The 24860-nt window shown below is 35.9% G+C and overlaps 1 protein-coding gene across 1 annotated transcript; it reads right to left on the bottom strand.

The window, feature by feature from the left end:
- Nucleotides 1-3174: 3174 nt before the first annotated feature.
- On the bottom strand, nt 3175-23913 carry Smp_086690 (kinase). Its single transcript, XM_018797829.1, has 8 exons — nt 23820-23913; nt 23619-23679; nt 22578-22685; nt 18565-18804; nt 13459-13510; nt 10563-10690; nt 6605-6976; nt 3175-4155 (listed from the first exon to the last, which is right to left on the bottom strand). The coding sequence occupies exons 1-8, from the start codon at nt 23888-23890 to the stop codon at nt 4033-4035; spliced, it is 1155 nt and encodes a 384-aa protein (XP_018652832.1). The 5' UTR covers nt 23891-23913; the 3' UTR covers nt 3175-4032.
- Nucleotides 23914-24860: the final 947 nt, after the last annotated feature.

Here is a 24860-nt window from a genome sequence, read left to right as displayed (position 1 = left end):
CACCCAGGGGAGTTGGAAAACCCTGATTTCAAACCAATGGTCCACACGGGCTCCAGTATCCTGATGGAACAAGTGGAGTATGAATCATTCGTTCGTCAACGGCTACCATGTGACTGCATCTCATCACGATGCTCCACTGTCTTGTGGATCAGACCTTTAGGTCAAAGGCTCCGGGTGTGGCTCCTTAAGAAAACCACCTGCTTCGGTGTGGGCACCTGGGCAGTATCACAGCCCTCACACAAATCAAATGAGATTTGTGTGGCGCATATATATCTGATGCCTCCTTGTACCAATATTTATGTGTTTAAATAAATAAAATAATAACACTGTTAAGAGTTTACCATATTTTTTTAAAATTATTTAATATAAAAGAATTTTCGACAAAATTAGAAATTTTAATAGTTGAGATCATGAATCAATTGAAGTTAGACCACCATGGAAACAGTGGAAATAATCACATATATATATATCTGAATTAAAACACGGATACTATAAATAAATACTTCATTGACCTCCGTTAAGTTACTATAGAAAGCCAATAAGCACTGCACAGTTATTTAGTACTAGTATAGACCTAAGTACTGTGCATCCATGACATGCCAAATTTCGAACGCAAGAACTTTTGGTCAAAGCCGTTTAGTTCAATCTGAATACCTATGAAAACTTTGAAGACCATAATGTTAGGTGATATGGGTTGAAGCTTCACAGAGAGAATTAGTACCATTAAGATACCAGGTACAATTTGCTGACGACTGTCAAGTAGCATGAAAATTGAGTCCAGGAACCCATGATACGACGTATTATCATTTCATTTTTCGACAAAGTGTACATGATATCAAGTCACTGAAACTAGTGTTCGTATTACAATTGAATCGAAAGAATCCGATAAACACTACGGAATGAATAAACATTAGTCATTAATTCAATGATCAAGCGATGTAACTAATATCTAAGTTAAAGTTTGAACATTAGACACACTTATAACTGCTCTACAGATTATACTCAAAATGTTCGGATATAATTATTTTTCTGTGGATCTATGAACATGATCACAATTGATTGATCACTGGGTGGTGATCAATGTCATGCTTGTCAAGTCCATCTTAGTGCTGATCGAATGCTATCGATCAAGTTGCAATGTGGTCATTAGTCTAGGTGGCTCGACACTGCGTGCACTATGTTGAAATAAGATGGTAGGTCAACAAGAAACCCTGAACCCGGGTTTCGTGCTACTCGGCGCTCGTCAGCATTCGGTCAGCACTAAGAAGGACTTGATACGCATGACATTGATCACCACCCAGTGATCAATCAATTGTGATTACATCTCAGTCCTACAGGAGGTCGGTCGCGGCCCGAATAGCTCAGTGGTAACGTCTCTGACTGTGAAGCTGGGTGATACGGGACCAAACCCGTCAGGGAGCACCAGTTCCCTCAAGATTACAGGTACACCTTGCTGACGAATGCCAACTAGCACGAAACCCGGATCCAGGGTTTCTTGTTGACCACCTCCAACCACCATCTTATCTATGAACATGATTAAACTAATAAATGGTGATATAAACTACTTTTGAAAATTTGATCAATAACTCTCTAATATTATAAGGGTTCCAAATGTTCCAACAACCAACTGATGTCAATCTGAAGAACATACTTGTAGGTTGCTAGTACTCAATTATAGATCCCATTAAAACATGACTAGTGTTTGTTGGAAGTACTGAGTGACCAATGTTGAGTTTAGACAAAGAAGACTAGTTAAATATATAAAATCAGATGATGAAGTTTATTTTTTAACTTCAACTGTGGTTAGGATATTCAGCACATCTCAGCAACCACCAAATAACACAGTGACAACTGATGTAGAAATATGTTGAGCGAAAGCTAAAAGGAAAAAAACACTACATTACATTAGTTTATCAAGCAATCAGCCGTTGGACTTAGCTGCGTTAGTAAACTCAGACTATCAAATTATGATCTGCATGGTTATAATAACAAAAGATAGAGACGATTAGTGAAATGTTTTTGAATCGGTCGCAATTGTATCGATGTTTTCACTCTTATATCCTGAGATTCAAAATTACCTTGTCTTTTCTTGTTTATCCCACGAATTCATCATTTGCTCTCAAATCATTATGGTTATCCTTAATCTTTGCTAAAACCAATGACACTATTACTACCTTCAATAGTTTGTGAGTTTTCGCTGTCTTAATGTAATATGACATTTTGAATCGAAATACGTATATGTATTAGGCTCAACATTTTGTATGACTGACTAACTAACAATCTGATGTGATATTTATTAACAAAGTCAGCAATTCTCATAAATCTTAATAATCATGATTTCATGTTTACTAACGACAAGCTTCGACATGTCTTAGTACAATGTTATATGAGAAAACTATAGATCAATAGAACTTAAACACTGTTGTTAGTGTGGATTACTGACCGATAACACTGAATATAAATCACAAATTGGTTATTTCAGTCAGTCAGTCAGTCAGTCAGTCAGTCAGTCAGTCAGTCACAACGTAGAACTTCGTACGTACGTATATTGTGTTAATCCGTCTTCTCGAACAATACTCTCAATATTCAATCTTTTTCATGACCTATGCCATCAGAATTATTTCAATTCTTTTATTTATTTATTTAAACACATAAATATTGGTACAAACAGGCACCAGATATATATGCGCCACACAAATCTCATTTGATTTGTGTGAGGGCTGTGATACTGCCCGGGTACCCAAACCGAAGCAGGTGGTTTTCTTAAGGGGCCACACCCGGAGCCTTTGACCTAAAGGTCTGATCCACAAGGCAGTGGAGATGCAGTCCATGGTAGCTGGTGACCAACGATTGGTTCATATGCCATTTGTTCCCTCAGGATACTGGAGCCCATGTGCACTATTGGTTTGGAATGAGGGTTTTCCAACTCCCTTAGGTGGAGTTTCCGTGTCCACCAACCCAGTTAAAGCTCCTGCCGGACATTCGCTTTTCGTCCTCTCAATTCCGTAAACAACATCGGTGCCACGAGAAGGCAGTGAGTAGGACTTCCCTGTTAGAGGCTATATACGTGTGGCCATGTGAGAGCATTTGGAGAGGGAGAGTGGACTCTCCCCACTGTCGGCCGTACCAGGGCATTTGGGGGCAGTTGAATTTGCTATTCTTTTTTTTTCTTTTAACTTCATAGCGTCGTGTTCATATGACATGCTAATCTGGGCGAATGAAAATTTGTGCAAAGTGTTACAATGATTAAAACTTCTAGACTGACACCTAGATCTTACATACATTCATATCAAATAACATAACAAAACATTCAGCAAATACAATACCTAAGATTTATATAACTTGTAAAACACGATAATTAAAGGTCATGATTATGACATCTAATAATAATAATAATAATAATAATAATAATAATATTGGTATAACAGTAATGGGATTACATAATGATGGCGCCTGTATCTCTAAGAGCGACAGATTAACAGAAACCCGATTATCACAGCCAAATAAACCAAGAAATTGTTCAGATACGCAAGCACGTACGTATACAGAAAATCAAACAGTCATAAGAATAATAAGTTATGATAATACTACTATTATACTACTTATCATAGAATTGCACATATATTCATAAGTAATATCTGAACATATATCTAAATTTATACAATAAGAAAAAGGTAATAATGAAAAATAAATGAAACCGGTTCCCCCCAGGAAAAATGAAAAAAGCAACCAGAAATAAAGAGAGTGATTCGCTCCACATATAAACTCTATGTATAAGCACTCAGATGAATCCACGTATACACACACAGATCACTTGCAACAATGAAAATGTAATATGAAACAAAGTTAATTTCAGTGTTTATCTAAAGTAATTTGCACAGCGCGAAATTTAAAACCGAAAAAGGGGTCTTACTTTACGCGGTAAAATCTCTTTCATACAATATACATAGATAGATAGATAAATATAATTTGAGTAAATACGATATGACTGGAATGATACAAATAGACAATCATAGATCATATAAATAAATATCAACTGTTAGTCTGACTTAATTCATTCATATTTATATGAGGAGGAACTTTATCTAATATCGATTGAAAATATTTTCCAACATCAATAACTTCAGTTAGTGAGCGTAAATAAAATGGATGATGCTAGAGTATAGACGACGACGATGACGACAATAGATGAGGGTGAAGGGGAGAAAATGTGAAGGAAGGAAGAAATAGAAAACATACACAGAGGATAATTTAAACAGCAAAGTAATAGGGCATTAAAAAAATTTCAAAAGATACAAGAATACTTTATTGTTTAATAAAAATAATAGTTGTATACCCAACTGGTGACGAGTTTTGAAAGGTTAATCATGGAAGTCCGATGAGAAACCGTGACCAGTGAAGTTTAACCATATCGGGTATGAAGCAATTACTTACCAACAGTATAGGAAGATGGTTTTGAAACGTTATGAGTTGATTGAAATTCGAAATTTAAACCATTGGATGCCGTTTCAGTGGCCTGTAGGTCAAGCGATCGGTGCAAGATCAAGTGTTATCTATTCCGTCGCTCGTGAGGTCGCTGATGCTGGGGAGTCCATATATTACTTACTCACTTACTTACGCCTGTTACCCCTCGTCGAGGAGCATAGGCCGCTCACCAGTATTCTCCATCCAACTCTGTCAGAGTCCATATATACTAGGACAAAATAACTAACAAATGATCCCCGGTTTTTAACGGTTGCCCAACTAAGATTAGTTCATGATATAAACTTTGAAGAATAAATATGTCAAAATGATAAGGGAGCAGTAGCATGGCTTATTATTACAATAAAGTAATAAACGACACAGTAATCCGATGGTAAACGGTGTTGTTTAAGACAACCTACCTGCAAGTTTAATGTTATTATGTACCTTTGTTTCTGAAGTCTAGACAGTTGAAAACGATTTACAGGTTTTACATCTTTTTAGTCACTAAGATCCCTTCTCAAGGATATGATTTCAGATGTTTCAAGTGGGTAATGTAACCGACTAATACACCAAATAAATGTTGAATCAGTGGTCGGTTTTAAGTCCTATTTCGATTGTATGGCGTGTATTGCAATACTGAAGTCGGAGAACTGGTACTTAAATGTGAGCAGTAAGTTTAAAGTTGAATACCTTAACTACTAAGTAAATTAATACCATGCTCTAAATGAAAATTTAAGTGAATATTAGTAGGGTCATTTGGTACCATCTAAGAAATAACCTACTTGAAGTGTAAATTACACACTATGAACATTCTTCTCTTAGGAAACCTGAGAAAGACTGGTATTGATGACTTGATGCCATCATCTTATAAATAAGAACACAACTCAAGACCAGTCAATTATGAAACATTTTCGATAGTGATTTTATTTGCATAAGCATCAATATTGAGCTTCTATGGGATAGCAAAGATTGTACTCTTCTCGAAATACTCTTTTCTAATCCCTCCTTCCATCTATTAAAAGAGTTTGCCAAATATTCTGGTTATCCGTAGAAAACACTTAAATATCATTACATCTACCTTCCTTGGGAACACCAAACGGTGAAATATTGCCTTTGCAACTAAAACTAACCCTCCTACAAGTCTTACTGTTCTGATTCAAACCAACTTATTTGACAGTAACAGACTAAATTAAATGGAACTTCATCTACAGTGATAAACATACAAAAGTTGTTTGATACGAAAACAACTATTGTCCATATCAATGCAGTCATTGTATAGTAATGGACATTATTTTATGTATGGAACACTTTTAAGACATTGAATGGTTATGAATTATAAATTCAACAAGAAATTTATATTAATATGGCCATTTACACTTAAAGGTGATAAGCAGTTAATCTACACATCAACAATTACTTTCTCATCAATTAAGGTACTGCTATGAACAATCAGTGAATGTTTAACATTTTAAAGATTAACTTAGCTCAACAAGACTTGGAACTTTGCAAGTGAAACCATAGGCTAGCTAGTTTGATAAACTCTTGAGTGCTGTTAGAGGTATGAGGACAGTTATCACTTCCCGGTTGCCCACACCATGGAAGGGTTCTTCTAGAGGTACCTGAAAAGAAAATTGGATTAGAAGTGGTCTTAATGACCTAAGAGCGTGACCGCAGTGCCCAAGGGACAACTGCTTGAGGTCGGTCACATACGACCTTTTTGTGAGTAATTTTCATGTTAGCTCCGTACTAGTTGGGACCTTACCGCCAGAGACGGAAATCCGTGGGATAAGGCGAGGTGTGCATTTTTTAGGGTCGACCTTTTCTAACCCCACCCCTCCTTGTGGAAAGGCAGCATCGCTGTTATGCTGGTTGTCTGAAGGAAACACCTTACTGCTGTCACACCTCTGTACAGTCAGCAGTACGACTTCGCCTTCGGACCTTGAGTAACGACTGTTCTAGCCAGTATAGCTCGATTGGTTCATCACAATAGGCAAGCTCGACCACCACGTCAAGGTAGCAACAACTGACTGACTGAGTTTGATAAACTACCTCAGCTTAAGGAACATATCAAAAAAAAATATGTGTAATTATGTGGGAAAAAAATCAGTACCAAAAATACAGTAGAAAAGGTTAAACAAACCATAAGTGCTTGATATTTCGGTCGACATCTCACATCTTTCTCTAAGCACTGTGAGACAAAATCACGAAATTCAGATGAAAAATCTGTTGTTGATGAACAAGATTCATTTGAATTATTACTTATAGAATGATTGGAATATTCAATATTGACAAGGGTTGTAGTTGATGATGAAGTTTGAATAGATTTTGGTAAGTATTCCGGTAAACTAGGTGGATCATTATGTAATACACAAGTGAGTTGTTCAAATACGGAATTCCATGCTGGATAAGGAAATTGTCCAGTAGATAATTCAATCAAGGTAATACCTAAACTCCATACATCTGAGCGTATATCATAGCCATTAGCGCTTAACTCTGGATGAATACGTTCTGGCTATAATAATAACAAAAATGAAGAACAATACATTCGCATAAAATTAAAATTTTATTACACGAATAAGAAAAGACTAATCACATAAAACAACGATTTAATGATCAAAGTAACTTAGTAAGTAGATAATGGTAGTTTGTGTATTATACTTATTTCATGTAAGAGCTAGTGATGTTATACCCCGATAAAGGTTGTGTCAAGATGAATGAGCTGCTTTAATTACGAATCCACTAATACACGAAACCAAAGGGAAGTAATAGACAGTCATTTCGTCCCAGTTAGAGACTCCTCAGTAAATGTATACACAACACAACTAGGATACTGATAAATTTCAAATCACTAAACTATGGGTTATCAAACTGGTGTTACGAATTTATCTATGAAGTCCTAACTGAACGGCTCAGAAGAGTCAATTAAGCTATAATACCATAATTTCATATTAACTAAGATTCATCAGCAAGATGCATCTGAAATCATGAAAACTAAGACTAACATCTTGAATAGCTCATTAGTAGCATCTATGACAGCGGGCAGTAGTGATGAAATTTTTTCAGAACTATTGGAGGGTCACTTATGTTTCTCAATTGCTCGTATATCATGGGATCACCGGGTAAGTAATGCAGTTGTTAGGAAACGGGTACTAGGTAAGGATAGCAAATCGACTGATGAAGTAGTGAAACTTCATCAGTTGAGATGGCTGGGACACGTGTTACGTATGCTCAACCACCGAATGCCCCGACGTGCAATGTTTTATGGTGTAGGAGTAGGTTGGAAGAAAGTTAGGGGCGGCCAGACCGAAACGTGGCACAAATCCATGAAGTCACTGACAAGTGGATTGAGCCATGTTGGTAGGTGCAGACTACCTAGTTGGGATGATAGCAATCGATGGTTAGAGACCTTGAATGACATGGCTCAAAAACGTTTGCAATGGCGAAGGTGCATCCACTCTTTGTGTTATCCCAAATTCTAATCTTCTGAATTCTTCATTTCTTTATCGTTTTCTCTTTCCAAATTTATTTCACTGGATTATACTCCTTCAATAACATCTTCAAACCCTAATCTTTCACATAATGCTTATACTCTTACAACTTCTACCACTATGGGATATGAATCGACCAATGCATCTCTGTGCTAATGTGGTATGGCAACTCGAACTGATGTACGTACGTACGAAGTTCTACGTTGTGACTGACTGACTGAATGTTTCTCAAAGTTTTTAGATAGATATGTTTTGTTGAAAAGTGGCACTTAGTATCAAACTTATGTCACTACAAAGGTTTCTTTTGACCGTTAATATAACAAATTAATAAATCAATATATTTGTAATATCCTAATGAGTAGCAAAATTAAATTTCCTGTAGTTTCGTGACTCAATGTAAGCCACTACTTCAAAGAATTAAATAACTAAATCAAAATTAATCCAATTTTTAATAGTACAAAGGCACAACGCATTTCATTTGTTGCGAAACACATTCACCACAGTTTTCATCTTAAAATTGAAAGTTTTTCCATCGGTAAGATAACATAAAGTACATAGTGACTAAACAGTGGCGAACGTATGTTTCCGTTCAGCGCTCTCTCTCTCTCTCTGTGTAATTTATTAGTAGTTGGTGTTAGTCAAATAAGACTTTCTCGAAGCAAAATTCAAACCCTGGCAAGACAACCGTTTATACCTATCTTAGTACACAACCCTAGATATTAGATAATAACGATAAAACTAATTGTATTGTAAACGACAAAGTTACTCATACACATGCATATAAACACTTTAATTGTTTTTGATGGAGTTTTGTTCTCTGATCTGGATAGTTTGGTGCGGTGGTATGTTTTCCTCGTCATTTTGTTTTTTTATCCCTGTTTACTATTTTAAGTTTTTTTTATTTTGAAAAAAATGTTAATGTTTGAAAATGTTAATATAAAGTGGGGAGATTGATAATTATAGTGAAAATGGTGAGTATCTGAAAATTATATGTAGGATCTATCTAAAAGTGAAAAATGTATTGGAAAATGGATGAAAGGTTTACTATTGACCCCCTCACATCACTTATAACTACAGACAGTGTACTTAGAGACGAGTCTTTGAGACTAGCCATCATATTGTAACTTAACCGGAAAAATGCTGTCAGGAGTTAGACCCTAAAAAGACTAGACCGCGGTTTACAACTCCGTAATATACAAGAAGCTGGACACGTTCTTAAGCGAGATCCAGAAACCCCGTTTTAATAACCTCTATAAGCCAAATGGCTCACTTGAGGAGGGGTTTGATAGATGTTTCTCCCGAAAAATTTCAAGCGAAAAAACATGGAACTATGGGAAGGGTTTGCTTAAACCCTTTTTGGATCCGGCCCAATTAATTTCTTATAAACTAAAAAGTAGGCGGCACCCCAAGAATCCCCGTTAAAGGGGGCACCCTCTCAACAAAAAAAAAAAAAAAAAAAAAAGAAAAAAAAAAAAAAAAAAAAAAAAAAAAAAAAAACACCTAAAGCAGAAAAGAAAAAAAAAAAAAAAAAAAAAAAAAAAAAAAAAAAAAAAATAAAAAAAAAAAAAAAACAGAAGGAAAAAAAAAGAAGAAAAAAAAAAAAGTAGTAGTCATCGCTCCCACGCTGCGAACAACACTCCATCAAAATCATCCACCTCAGCTACAAATCTTCTCCACCATCTCGAAACACTTTCATTGTCTCGGTATTATTTTTTAGAATAAATTAATGAGTTCAATCTCAGAATCGATCACAATGGCATAGGTGAATACACTCTTTATCTTCCCCCCTTAAACCTTGAGATTCAAATTGCTTCATATCTGTCTTTCTTCCTGTACTATATCCTTATATACAACCTTTCTTTTATATATTACCACCATTAAATTAACTACTTCTATGAATTCGGTGTTCATCTAGTTGTACTAACGAGGTATGGCAACTTGAACCGATGCATATATGTGCCTGGTCTTACGTTGTGGATGACTGACTGACTGAATGAGTTAAATATTAACAATTTTTGCTTAAAACTTATATATTTTATTTAATCAAAATAAGAAATGGAGATGTGATTGAAATTAGTAATGTATAACATTTGATTTCAACTTAGTGACTTAAAAGTTTAGCGTTTATCATAAGACCTAATAGTTCATGATTCAATCCTTGGTTATAGTCGTAGATACCTACTGATAAAGAGTTGAGCAATAGGACATAACAAGTTTTCAGTCCTTCCTGGTTTCCGTCAGCTGTATGTAACTGACGGAAGTTAACGAACTAATTTCTAAATTGCTCACAGAACTGGAAATCGATTGCAGAATGAATGAATATGCCGGTGAAAGCCTCAATGAATCCATGACAAACAATAACTTAAACGAAGCAGTAGTAGTCATACATGATCAATCCACTAGTTCAGTCCTGTCTGTTTCAGAGACGTGCCCTATAATTGGTTCAAATCCTATTATCCCGTAAAGAGAACATGCACACGATACAACAGTAACTAAAGTTATAATCTATTTAATTTCACATCAATCGTTAATTTGAATTAATATATAAACTAATGAGTAGGAAATTTGAGAAAGTTACAAAAAAAAACAAGGGAGTTAATTAAGGCTTACCGCCATATACGGTTTACAACCAGCATCACGTGATCGAGCAATACTATCGACCAACTGACCAGATATACCAAAGTCACATAATTTCACATTACCGTCACAATCGATTAGAATATTTGATGGTTTTACATCTATGTGGTCAACAAACAATGTACAAAATACAATATTATTTTTTTGTGATTTACATCACGGACCTACTGTAGCTAGGTAAAAATAGAAAACTAGGGAGTAATAGACAGATATTTTGTCCTAGTATCTGGCTCCTCAGTACCACGTATAAAGGACCCTGCCACCATGGATAGGATACTGGACTTTGGGCACCGTGACGAGTGACTAACCATCAGGTCACTCAGCTGGTATCCGATAATTTAAATATCTAACTTAAATATGTTTGTGTTATTGCGCGATCATCATCTTATATGATAGGTAGGTAAATGCCTAATTTTCAGGAATTACCCCGATATGTTAGTCAATAGTGAGCACATGACTGAAGTCGGGAATGTAAGCCATGGTATACGTACTTAGTAGTCTGAAGGTTAGACTCTGTCCTTGGGTTCGATACCTGATAAAGTTTTGGATACATGCCACTGAATATTTCCATACTGAGATAAAACATCTGTCATGTGCTTGTTCATTTTTTATGTCTCTTTAGGTATATTCAGTCTGTAGATGTAAACTACAGAAAATTCAACGATCTCCATAAATCTTCTACATTAAAAAAAACCAATTAAATAGTGGAATATCATACAATCTTATAATAATGTGCTTATAGACTGGAAACAATTGCCCAGGACATAGTTCGGAAGAGAATTCAGGTAGGCGGCCTATGCTCCTCCTCGAGGGGTAACAGCCGTAAGTAAGTATAATACCATTTAATTCTTTATACTTTGTTAGGAGAAGTGAAAGTTTAAATTTTGACCCGATGATAAGAAAATACTTAAATCAGTCATTATGTTCATCAAACTTATATATATTATTGATGCGAACAGTGGTAACAGTTTGAAAACAGACAATTTTCTTTATAGATTCAAATTACTTGAAGATCTTTTAAAAGCCAAGATACACGGAAGATGTGTGAACCAATGAATTAATATCCATTAAATTACTGAGTAGTACTATGCTACCAACGTTACACATAGTTTGTGGATACAATCTAATGTATGATCTTAAGTGAACAATTCTAAGAAATTTCAAAATGATTATCTAATACTTCTTGATTTTTAATGATCTCATTGTGTTCTATACAATAACGAGTACTATTTAAGAAATGAACTTCATTGAACCAGATATGATTAAGATGTAAGAATGAGTTGAAAACAACCATATATCGAAAGTCAGTTAGTCAGATACAACGTAGGACCAGGCACATATATGCATCGGTCCATATATCGAAAGACAAAACAGGAACCAAAAAAAACACAAAAGTTCATACAGAAAACTATCTGAGAATCTTCCAACACCTACTTGGATTGATCTAATAAAATAGACTGGTAAAAATAAAATAGTGAATCATTTAGCAAATATTTAAATTTTTCTTATATATTCAGCAATTCAGCTAAATTATTGTCAATCTTCATTACAGCCAATAAAAAATTACTTAAAATACTCAGATTGCGACACTACGGATCATCGTTGAACAATCTGTTGAGTGGAACTTATCACTATACGTCAACTTCATTGACTATGAGAAGTCATTTGACAGGAAAACACTATGGAAACTTCTTCGACACCATGGAGTTCCTGAAAAGATTGTCAACATTATCCAGAACTCATACGATGGACTACAGTGCAAAGTGGTGCATGGAGGCAGCTGACAGATGCATTTCCAGTAAGGACCGGAGTCAGACAAGGTTGTCTACTATCCCCCTTCCTCTTTCTTCTGGTGATTGACTGGATTATGAAGACTTCGACTTCTGAGGGGAAGCACGGAATACAGTGGACATCTCAGAACCAATTAGATGATTTGGACTTCGCAGATGATATAGCCCTCCTCTCTCATATACACGAACAAATACAGACGAAAACAACAAATGTAGCAGCAGCCTCTGCATCAATAGGCCTCCACATTCACAAAGGAAGAAGCAAGATTCTCAAATACAACACGGAGAACACCAACCCAATCACACTTGATGGCGAAACCATGGAAGAGGTGGAAAACTTCACGTACCTGGGAAGCATCATTGATAAACAAGGAGGATCTGATGCAGATGTAAAGGCGAGGATTGGCAAAGCAAGGGAAGCATTTCTACAATTGAAGAACATATGGAACTCAAAACAACTGTCAACTAACTTCAAAGTGAGAATCTTCAATACGAACGTCAACACAGTCAGTCCTACTGTACGGAGCTCAAATGTGGAGAACTACTACATCCATCGTCAAGAAGGTACAAGTATTTATAAACAGTTGTTTACGCAAAATACTCAACATTCACTGGCCGGATACTATCAGCAATAGCGTTTTATGGAAGAGGACAAACCAGCTTCCAGCTGAAGAGGAAATTAGGAAAAGACGTTGGAAGTGGATAGGACATACATTAAGGAAATCACCAATGTGCATTACAAGGCAATCCCTAACATGGAATCCGGAAGGGAAGCGGAAAAGAGGAAGGCCAAAGAACACATTACGCCGGGAAATAGAAGCAGATATGAAAAGGATGAATGTTAACTGGAAAGGATTACCCAGGACAGGTTTGGATGGAGAATGCTGGTGAGCGGCCTATGCTCCTCGACGAGGGGTAACAGGCGTAAATAAGTAACTCTACAAAACTTTTGTCTTATTAAGATAGTGTAAACAGAAAAAGTAATGTGTATATCAATCCCCTTTGAAATTTTTTACACAACATTAACTATTACTCATATCACCATTATTACTACTACTACTACTATCATGCTTACTTACCTCGGTGTATGACTTTAAGAGCAGTTTTCAAGTAATCGAGAGCTGAAACAGTCTTTTTATATGTGGAAAAGAAAACAAAATTAGTAAGAAAAACTAAATAAGATAATAATAATAACATTTTATTATTTAAACACATAAATATTGGTACAAGGAAGCACCAGATATATATGCGCCTCACAAATCTCATTTGATTTGTGTGAGGGCTGTGATATTGTCCAGGCGATCAAACTGAAGCAGGTGGTTTTCTTAGGGGACCACACCCCGAGCCTTTGACCTAAAGCTCTGATCCACAAGGCAGTGGAGCATTGTGAGGAGATGCAGTCCCACGGTAGCCGTTGACGAACGATTGGTTCATACGCCATTTGTTCCCTTAAGATACTGGAGACCATGTGCACGCTGGATAGTCTCATTTAGTTCTACTATGGGACTCCTCAGAAGTAAGTATCTGCAACCTTATCAGGAATTGAACGTATGACCTTCGCATATCTTAATAAACGCTTAATCACTCAAACACACACACATAATCATTATTTTACTTATATGTAAAAATTGCTTCATTTTCAATGTTTTGAATTTCTATGTTGTTAAGTAAGAAGTTAACAATTTTAGTGATTAGTCAATAGAGTAAAGAGGTTTTCTACTGGCAGATCTTGATGAACAAACACCCAGTTGATTTGAATAATCTGATTAGATAATTTATTCTATTGGTTGAAACACTTTTTTAGAAATACGAGTTCTTTCGGAGTATAATATGTTAATCATTATCTTTTTATATTCCTATGTCTTGCTTGATGGAACACAGGCTACTCAGAGGACGGAACCATTATAGGAATCATAGTTCCTATCGATTCTTATTGTCAAGTACACTCTATTTGGGTTATTGTTATCATATCAATTCACTCTATCGTATTAAGATCAACATAGATATATTTGAGAAGGGGTTTTGTAGAGATTTTAGTAATTTTATAGAGTTGAGATCATGAGACCACCATGGAAGCACTGAATGGCCGTTTCGTCCTATTATGGGACTCCTCAGTGGCAGTGCGCATCCACGATCCCACCTCGCGAGATCCCATGACATAGTTGCTATGGCGAATACACATTGAAGTATGAAAACAAAAAAAAATTGATTCAGTAAAGAGTTCTTTGATGCAGTAAAAATTCATCCCCAAATATGCACCTTTTTCTCTCTCTCAAATAATCAATAATATACATACGTTATACCATAATTGGCATTTTCCATTACAAATGACCCATCAACAGTATAAAGTAACTGTTTAAGTAAATGCCAAAGTAAATTATCAGTTATGATATTTGAGTAATACATACTAGAAAAATACCTTTATCTCAACTTTATAGTTACTTATCTGGAATATTTTGAGACTTAATAATATAGAACATCACATGAATAAGACAATTTGGCTTATGAAAAAAACAAAAACACCGACAACTTTTTTGATCTTTAGCTAAGTATACGGCTAATAATCATAATGAAATTACTTATATCGACAGTTAGTGAATTTTTTGAGTAACGATTGGATTTCTGTTTAACCTAAGCTTGAAAATATGGTAGAACGTACATTTCAACCGTTACATAATTATACTAACCATTCTTAATCTTACAGTAATGGATACATTGTTTTTATCAGAAAAGTGTGAAAAATTGAAAACAAGAATAGTTCAAATCTTATAAAATAAATCTAATCAATTATTTGTATTATTTCGAGAGTATGATATGATAAAAGTATGATGATACTCAATGTTTTATGATGTAGGAGTAGGTTGGAAGAAAGCTAGGGGCGGCTGGTAAGAGTAGAGGATATTTGTAGGCTATTAGTATTCGATCATAGGTGTCTTTGAAGCATTACTCGTATATTGTGGAACCACCGAGTAAGTAATGCAGTTTTTAGGAAACGGGTACTAGGTAAGGATAGCAAATCGATTGATGAAGTAGTGAAACTTCATCAGTTGAGATGGCTGGGACACGTGTTACGTATGCTCAACCACCGAATGCCCCGACGTGCAATGTTTTATGGTGTAGGAGTAAGTATGGAAGAAAACTAAGGGCGGCCAGACCAAAACGTGGAACAAATCCATGAAGTCACTGACAAGTGGATTGAGCCATGTTGGTAGGTGCAGACTACCTAGTTGGGATGATAGCAATCGATGGTTAGAGACCTTGAATGACATGGCTCAAAATCGTTTGCAATGGCGAAGGTGCATCCACTCTTTGTGTTATCCCAAATTCTAATCTTCTGAATTCTTTATGTCTTTATCGTTTTCTCTTTCCAAATTTTTTTCACTGTATTATACTCCTTCAATAACATCTTCAAACCCTAATCTTTCACATAATGCTTATACTCTTACAACTTCTACCACTATGGGATTTGAATCGACAACTGTATCTCTGTGGCAACTCGAGCTGATGTACGTACGTACGAAGTTCTACGTTGTGACTGACTGACTGATACTCAATTATCTGAGTGACGAAACAGATAATACATTACTTCATTTTTTGTGTATTATAAAACTGTTATGCGATATAATTGAATGAATAATGTACAATTTGAAGAATTTTAAAGGGAACAAATAGACACCCAATCGATAAACGGAATGTTATGATACGATGTAGCGTACTGATACTTTCCTGAAGTACCAAAATATTGACCTAAGTCTCCTCAGTTGAACTGAGAAAATATATACAAAAGGATAATGGTCAGTATATAGATCTTTTGAATAATAAGATAACATAGTAATAAACAAGATATCTAACACAAAAGTAAACATGATCAGAAGTCAGTTGATAGGTTAGTGACTGGGAGATGCAGAATTCGCAGATCATTTAAAGTGCTAATGAAATTAAGACTGACAATCAGCTCGATGTATTAAAACTACAATCCTTTGAAAATTACTTAATCTTTTTAAAACATAAATAAAATAAGCAGTGTCAAAACTGATTTATTAAATAACCGATTGACAACGAAGTTGCAGCGACCGATATCATGCTTGTCCAATCCTACCAATCAAATCGTAATGTGGTTATACTAGTTTAAGTGACTCGACATCGTGCGCGCTATGTTTTGATGTCAAGTGGTTGGGAGTAGTCAAGGAGAAAACCCTGACTGATTCAGATTCTGTGCCAGTTGGTACTCGTCAACTCAGTGGGAACGTTTCCGACTGTGAAGCTAAGGTAATGTGAGCACGAATACCATAAAGAAAATCAGTCCCCTCAAGATTGTAAACACGTTTCTCTGACAGATGTCAACTAGTACAAAGCCTAGATCAAGTTTACTATCGACTATCTGTAATCAACTAACGAAATTTATTATAATTACGTATTAGTAAGTAAAGAATCAAAGTTTCAAGTAAATCCTTATAAACTAGGTTATTAAGAAATTTTTTTATCTCCTAAAATTTAAATCAGAAAATTAGATGGTAATGAATATTTTTAGTTACTGTGTTGAGAATCTTAAACCACATATTTATTTATTATTTAAACACATGAATATTGGTACAAGGAAGCACCAGATATATATGCGCCTCACAAATCTCATTTGATTTGTGTGAGGGCTGTGATACTGTCCAGGCGATCAAACTGAAGCAGGTGGTTTTCTTAGGGGACCACACCCCGAGCCTTTGACCTAAAGCTCTGATCCACAAGGCAGTGGAGCAAGGTTAGAAGATGTAGTCCCATTATAGCCGGTGACCAATAATTGGTTCATACGCCATTTGTTCCATCAGGATACTGGAGACCATGTGCACCATTGGTTTGAAATCAGGGTTTTCCAACTCATCTAGGTGTACTTTCCGTGTCCACCAAACCGGTTAAAGCACCGGACATTCGCTTTTCGTCCTTTCCATTGAATAAACAACACTCCCGCCACGAGAAGGCAATGAGTAGGACTTCCCTGGCAGAGGCTATATACGCACGTCCATGTGAGAGCATTTGGAGAGGGAGAGTGGACTCTCCCCACTCTCGGCCGTACCAGGGAATTTATAAACATATATAAACTAAAGTTTGACAAATCATAATTGCAATAGGTAATTTTCGAAGCGAAATTCAATGTCTTTCATAAAACTGTCAATCATTTTTTCACTCAATCACTATCAAGAAACTAAAGGAAGTATATACATATGGTTTCCAGAACCAGTATGAATTCGATTGTTAGTCATTATGAGTTATTAAGTTATTCAATTAGATTGCATAACAATTATACCTAACATAAAAAGAACGAATAGTACTAATCTAATTACATATATTCACAAGTTGAATTGATACAAAATGCAATATTGAATATTTTGTACTGAAGATTATTTACTGTTGTGACCAAACACATGGTAGTGATTGAGCAAAACACATTATGTTTATCATAACACGGAACATTTCAATAGGCAAAGATTTAACATGAATACTATTATGATTTGTAACAAACGATTTGTGTTTACTTCCAAGAAGAAAACAAGATTAAACAACTTACTTTTATAATTAATAAAGCATATTAAATACCATAGGTTACGGTTAAACAACATTGAGGGGAAAGGGTAAGCAATCAGATGCCCCCAAATGCCCTGGTACGGCCGAAAGTAGGGAGGGTCCGCTCTCCCTCTCCAAATGCTCTCACATATAGCCTCTGCCAAAAAATCCTACTCACTGCCTTCTCACAGCATTACTGTTGTTTACGAAATTGAGAGGACGAAAAGAGAATGTCCGGCGCTTTAACCGGGTTGGTGGACACGGTGAGTCCACCTAGGGGAGTTGGAAAACCCTGATTCGAAAGCAATGGTGCACATGGTCTCCAGTATCCTGATGGAACAAATGCCGTATGGATCAATCGTTGTTCACTGGCTACCATGGGACTGTATTTCCTCACAATGCTTCACTGCCTTGTGAATCAGACCTTTAGGTCAAAGGCTCGGGGTGTGGTCCCCTAAGAAAACCACCTGTTTCGGTTTGGGCACCTGGGCAGTATCACAGTCCTCACACAAATCTCATTTGATTTGTGTGGTGCATATATATATGGTGCCTCTTTGTACCAATATTTATGTGTTTAAATAAATAAATAAATAAAGCAATCAGATACTTATATATATACGCATAAAACTTACAGCTGTAGTAATTTTCCCAATAACACTTTCAGGTATTCTTGATTGTAAATAATTATAAACAAATTTATAAAATTTATCTAATGAAGTAGACATCATTTCCATGCATATCCAACAATCACCTTCTGTAAATATTGCACCATAAAATAAAACAATATTTGGACAATTTGCTGAATTCATAACAACATCTAAATCTTTTAATGTATTTCTTTGTTCACGTTCATTTAATGTTGAACGTATTCGCTGTAGAAGAAAACAACAACAAAAACAATATTTTTGTAATGATAAACTTTTACATGAATGAAAACTCGAGAACTAGCCAAGTGAAACGAAGTGTCTGAAGAATACTAAGCAATAAAAGTAGCTGGATAGGATAACATAATATATAACTATGACGACAGGGAAAAAAGGAAACATATTGAAGATGCAAATATCAGATGACTAGCTCAACTGAACTGTATAACAGCAGCAAGTACAACTTTATTCACAAACCCGGTTGTTATAAACTTTGACACATATCCACTGCTTGAGTTTATATGCTATGTCAACTACTTCTTGTGATACAGTTGCCAGCAGTATTTCAGAATCCAACTATAACCCTGAAAGTGAGAGTACCTTCTTCAAATGATTTGACGATTAGGAAGATAAAGTCAGTCAGCTATAACGTAGGATCAGGCACATATATGCATCGGTCCAAGTTATCACACCTCATTAACACAGCAAGATTAACACCAAATTCATAATAGCAGTTACGTAGAAAAGAATTCTGCAAACAAGATGACTTGTGGAAGACCAAATTGTTGATAAGGAATTCGGAGAGAAGTGAACATACATGCTGCGTTGACCAATTACTGTCGAGGCTACCACGAGAGCTCAGTTTCGGAGAAATGGTAACTAAACTGTCGCAGATATTTGGTGAGTCGTCTTCATTGTTTAGTATTAGATATTAGTTTCTAAATTTGATGAGACGTGGAGACGATGATTATAGTGTTTTAGCAAATGTCGTCAGCAGCGAATGTGAACAGTCCAAGTTGCGCTCATTGATGGGAGACCAATTTAAATACCTAATATCTATCAAAGCTTTCCTGTCACCACAAAATGCTCAGATTACGACTAGATTTTTGACTCGACTAAGCCAATGTTCAAAACTCACACTCAGAACACTGACAGATGAGTCTAAAGAGCCGAAGAACCTTAGTCACGACAATGACTTAATTGAATAGGTAAGTCCGAATTTAACCTGAGTAGTGTCAATGTTATTACTACGTCAAAACCTCAGAACCCCAAAACATTAGAAACAACTCATAACAAACCAATGACTGCCTGATGGTTATATGGTGGTTGAAATTATACACGATTCTGTCTATTTAAGAAGCATAAGTGTCAGATGCGCAGCAGAGGCGGACATAAAAAAAGTTACTGTCCAATGAATAGTATGCCCCAAACTGAAAAGAAATATAAACTTTCTCGACACATGGTGAAGTCAGCCGAGTCCTAATCACTTCCCCTAGTAGCAGCTTTTAGAACAGACTATGACATTTGGAGGAAGTGTGTTACTATCCTAACTAACGGCACCTCAAAGTATCTTCAAAATGACACGGCATCGGGTATGACGCTAGTGTCTAGAGGAACGGATGAACTTTTTGGGAGACTGCCAATGAAACCACCTAAGACAGGTAGAAATTAATCAGGGGATGTGTTGAAACCTGATGGTGAACAACAGTGTGGATTTCCTTTCAGCCAAATTAATTCTAAAAGAATATATTCTCTAACAGACTGACCAAACCGTGGCCTTCTTGGTCTAGATATGTTAGAAAAATTTCGAATATTGGATGAACTAATCAACCGTGTCTGTAATGCGCTGTGTACACCATTAGAAATTCCGATATCTCAAACAAAAACTGGTGGAAGGAAAAAATTTGCTCCTGTCTTTTCAGGTTGACGTTGTTCACTACACTATGGTGAAAGCTCATTTACCAGTGTCATCAGATGAAGTAAGAGAAGAATCTCCCTGAGACCCGATCCTACAAGAAATTAAAAATTTCCACATAGAAGGGTGGTCCTCGAAAATCTGCTACACAGAGCTTCAGCAGTTTTACCGACGCAGAATATCTGCTTCAATCTCAGGATTTTTTTCAGCAGGACGGAATCAATCATTTTCAAACGCTTTCATCCCATCCCCAACCCAATAGTCAAGTAGAATGGTTTGTTGGCACATTTAAAAACGCTCTGCAGATATCAAAAGGGAAGAAAACCACCGGAAAGACTTCACGGGAGTTCCTGATCATTTACCGTCCTACCCCAAATCCTCAATTGATTGACGGAGTCTCTACAGCTGAAGCATTGCTTGGTAGGAAAACATACATATTCAGATGCTATTTGTCTTATTCCAGACCTTGAGCCTCAACGAAACAGATCGATGAAGAAGCACTTCAATTGACATCATGGGCCAAGAAGATGATTGCTTACTATGGGTCAAAAAAACTATAGTGGCTATAGTGGCAAAATTCCTACACGGATAGCTGGCCAAGTCATGCAAAGGGAAGGAAATGTAGGTTTTTGAGGTATCAGATGGATCAGACGTTTGGGCACATTATGCTAACCCACTGAAAGCAACTTCGACCGCCATCAATGAGAACCGACATAGAATACCTGCTCGTATTCTGCGGAACACTTCCGAAATCAAAACCCCTGCAAAAGACAGGTCAGTTTCTGTGGAAGCAAAGAGTGATACTACTTATTTATTGCTCAAAACGTGGACAGATCGAAAGTACACACGAGACACATGGTTGCAGGTGGACCCTAACACCAGACCCAACAAATCTACTCAAAGGAGAGGTATTAAAGGAATACAGATTGGATTAATCCATGTTCTATGCAGGACTGTGTTGAAGCGCGCTGACTGACCATTTTTTTAGCCAATCAGCGCTAGCAGATAATTAGAGAGGACTAGAAACTTCTCGTATAAAATTATAAATATATTGACGTTTTTCTCATTGTAATTCTTAATCCCACTCAACCTTGCTTATTTGGAATATAATTACATTCCTGTTCAAATGCGTCCTTATGTGGGGACTAGTCGAGTGAAGTAAGGTATCCGAAAAATACCAAGTAATGAGTAGATGGGTCGCATAAGAGAGATTTCAACGAATGCACTGAAATATTTTTTAAACAATAAGATTTTTATTGTCACTACATAATACATGTTTTCTTACTAGAATAGACAAAGAACAAATAAAGAAGAGTGACTGTTCTACAATGAAATCGAATTGGATTAAATTCATACTTTCTTTTCTTTTCTTTGGACAAAACATAGCTTACTATTTGGCTCGTGATTTCAATTGTTTAATAGAACCCAACCAATATCTTTCCATTAAATATTGAACATTATTATGACTCCACATCTTTTATTCCTATTCTTCGATTTTAATTTTCGATATTTGGTTTGGATCGTCCTTGGTACTAACATTTTTACCCTCTTCGTTTCTTATCGTGTCAATTTTTTCCCAATTTCATATGAAGCATATTAATTTGAAATGATATTCTTCAGCTTCATGTCGCACATCACTTTCGACTGACAGGTTTATCTACTATGTTTTTAGTTAAATGTTTCTCATTTGAGGGCTGACGATACTAACCGACAGTCGAAATCAAAGTGGGTTGAGCGACTCTTGAAACTGAGCGTTTTACAAACACCCGACCACTGATCGATAACTACTAATCTGCAGGAGACTGAAATCCTGATTTCATAAATATATATGTCGAACGAATATTTCACGATCTAAAAGAGATGGATGGCACATATGATTATAATTATCCTTAGAGATCATGGGAATGCTTCAGATCATATAATTTTGTAACAGGCTGTATATCTTTGTGTTAAGTGCAAGAATTCAGTCAGCCAGTCAGCTACAACGTAGGACCAGGCACATATATGCATTGGCAACTTGGACCGATGCAAGAATTAATATTCATGAAAAAATGGAAAAGAGAATTTATCAGTTATATATATGTACCTTAACTGCCATAACTGTTTTCGTAGGTCTATGCATCATACGATTAACAAATCCATATGCCCCTCGACCAATTTCTCCTTCATCCACAAGATCCTCAGTTGAGAATTCCTAATTCGAGAAAAAACGAAAGTGGAAATAAATTCGAACAGCACATATAGGTGGATAAAATTGTTTTAGTGAATAACTGCCCCACACCTGACATAAGTACACTCCACTGGTCATAGTATCCGACTGAAACTCCAGGAATTACATTCCAAAATAAGTCAATGGTGACCACATAATTATTACCATTGAAGGTGGTTTATGGAGATGGTTGAATTTCACGATTCACATCAAGGTCTGACCTCAGTTAGACAACTACTGGAAACCAGAAACCACTGGACAGCTATCTCATCTAAATATGGGACACCTTATCAACGGGCATCAACGACCCCACCTCCAGAATAGTGAGTTGGGATTTAATGGTTTATATTATCAACTTCAATCATGTGCTTACTGATGATTGAACTTGAGATATGATTTCCGAATTTTAATGAACTGTGACTAGTGGGGAATAAAAATATTCTTTTCAATTAGATTTTCAGAAAGTTTTACTCTAAGATACAGTAATACCTATGTATATCCATTGAAAATACAAGATCAATCAAGGCAATTTATCAGTCAATGATAACAATGAAAAATGACTACATAACTACTAATAATAAGCAAAAGTATACGTCGATAGTTAGGTGATAGACATAGAAGCATACAAATAATAAATCGTAAGATAACATGAACGAATATATGGATATGGCAAAAGTAGATTAAAGCTTTTAAAAAAATTTACCTAATATAATTAATCTTTAAAATTACTCAATATGAAGTGTATAAGAATAGACTACTTAAAAAGGCACATAACAAAGTAAAGAAAAACAAAGAAATAGTAGGAAGGATTAGTTGATATTCTTTATTAGGTTTTATCTGGTTAACAAAAAGGAATATAGGATATTACGAACTTTTCTGAAACATACAGACTATGACTGTCAATTTTAATTGACATACCAAATCTTGACAAACATTTGGAATGGTTAATTTTCCTTGACATGAATGATATTTACATCCCCTAAAGTATGGAAAAGAAACAGAACATTGAAAAAGAGATGCAGTACTAATAAAAACCCATGATAATAATAATAACTATCATTATTGGCAACATATTAAGCGGATATATTTTGAAAAGTAAAACACAACAATAATACTAACGATGTTAATAATCCATAGGACTTCAACTGTCCCAAAGGAGATCTGCCAATTAGTTGAGGTCGACAAGACATTGTTTGTATAATAAAGCTATTTCCTAGTATCTAGTATTCTGTGGAAATAAATGGAATTTTAAACAGAAAAATTGTAATTACTTGATTTCTTTTATGAGTTCACTGTTCGATTATAATAAACTGTCATTGCAGTCAATATACACACACATTTGTATTTGTCAAACTGATTTGAGATACTTATTAGATCATTCAAAATGTAGTTGGTTCGATTACGCCCTCTAGACAAAAAAATTATTGTGGATTAATAAAAGGGAAACTAAGTATAAGTATTGAGATATATGCAACAAATAAACATGAAAAAACGTGTAACAAACTGTTGTTTGTCATGAAACCAATGAGACTGTTATCGACTAACGCGATATGAATCTGCAATTAATCTCATTTCACTATTTCATATTATTTCTCTTCATGAACTTTAGTTGTGTACTTGTGAAATTACATTGTCCATTATAGTTGGATAAAGCTACAATCGACTGCATAGATCTACACACTTTAACAGATGGAAATTTTATTTAAACCATTGACCAGGTACCGATTCTTGTGCTTGACTTCGAGTCAAACTAATTTCAGGGATATGTGATATTATTATTTATTTATTTAAACACATAAATATTGGTACAAGGAAGCACCAGATATATATGCGCCATACAAATCTCATTCGATTTGTGTGAGGGCTGTGATACTGCCCAGGTGCCCGAACTGAAGCAGGTGGTTTTCTTAGGGGCCCACACCCGGAGCCTTTGACCGAAAGATCTGATCCACAAGGCAGTGGAGCATCGTGAGGAGATGCAGTCCCATGGTAGCCGGTGATCAATGATTGATTCGAACTCGCCTTGTCCACCAACCCGGTTAAAGCGCCGGACATTCGTTTTTCGTCCTCTCAATTTTGTAAACAACACCCCCGCCACGAGAAGGCAGTTTCCCAATTCAAAGTAAGTGAAGCGATGTTCAGACCTACGGCTTAGCGGCT

This window comes from Schistosoma mansoni, chromosome 5 (genome assembly GCF_000237925.1).
Source record: "Schistosoma mansoni strain Puerto Rico chromosome 5, complete genome".
NCBI lineage: Eukaryota > Metazoa > Platyhelminthes > Trematoda > Strigeidida > Schistosomatidae > Schistosoma > Schistosoma mansoni.
Note: the sequence above shows the minus strand (reverse complement) of the source record. Positions and strands in the feature narration are given on the sequence as shown.

Excerpts from the sequence above, each read along its gene's own strand:
- Smp_086690 (XM_018797829.1), bottom strand. The coding sequence starts at position 23,890 with ATGTCTTGTCGACCTCAACTAATTGGCAGATCTCCTTTGGGACAGTTG. Across the intron at positions 23,680-23,819 it reads TCCTATGGATTATTAACATC|GGGATGTAAATATCATTCAT; the intron begins GTTAGTATTATT and ends TCCATACTTTAG. Across the intron at positions 4,156-6,604 it reads CGAAATATCAAGCACTTATG|CATCATCCATTTTATTTACG; the intron begins GTTTGTTTAACC and ends TCTATACTCTAG.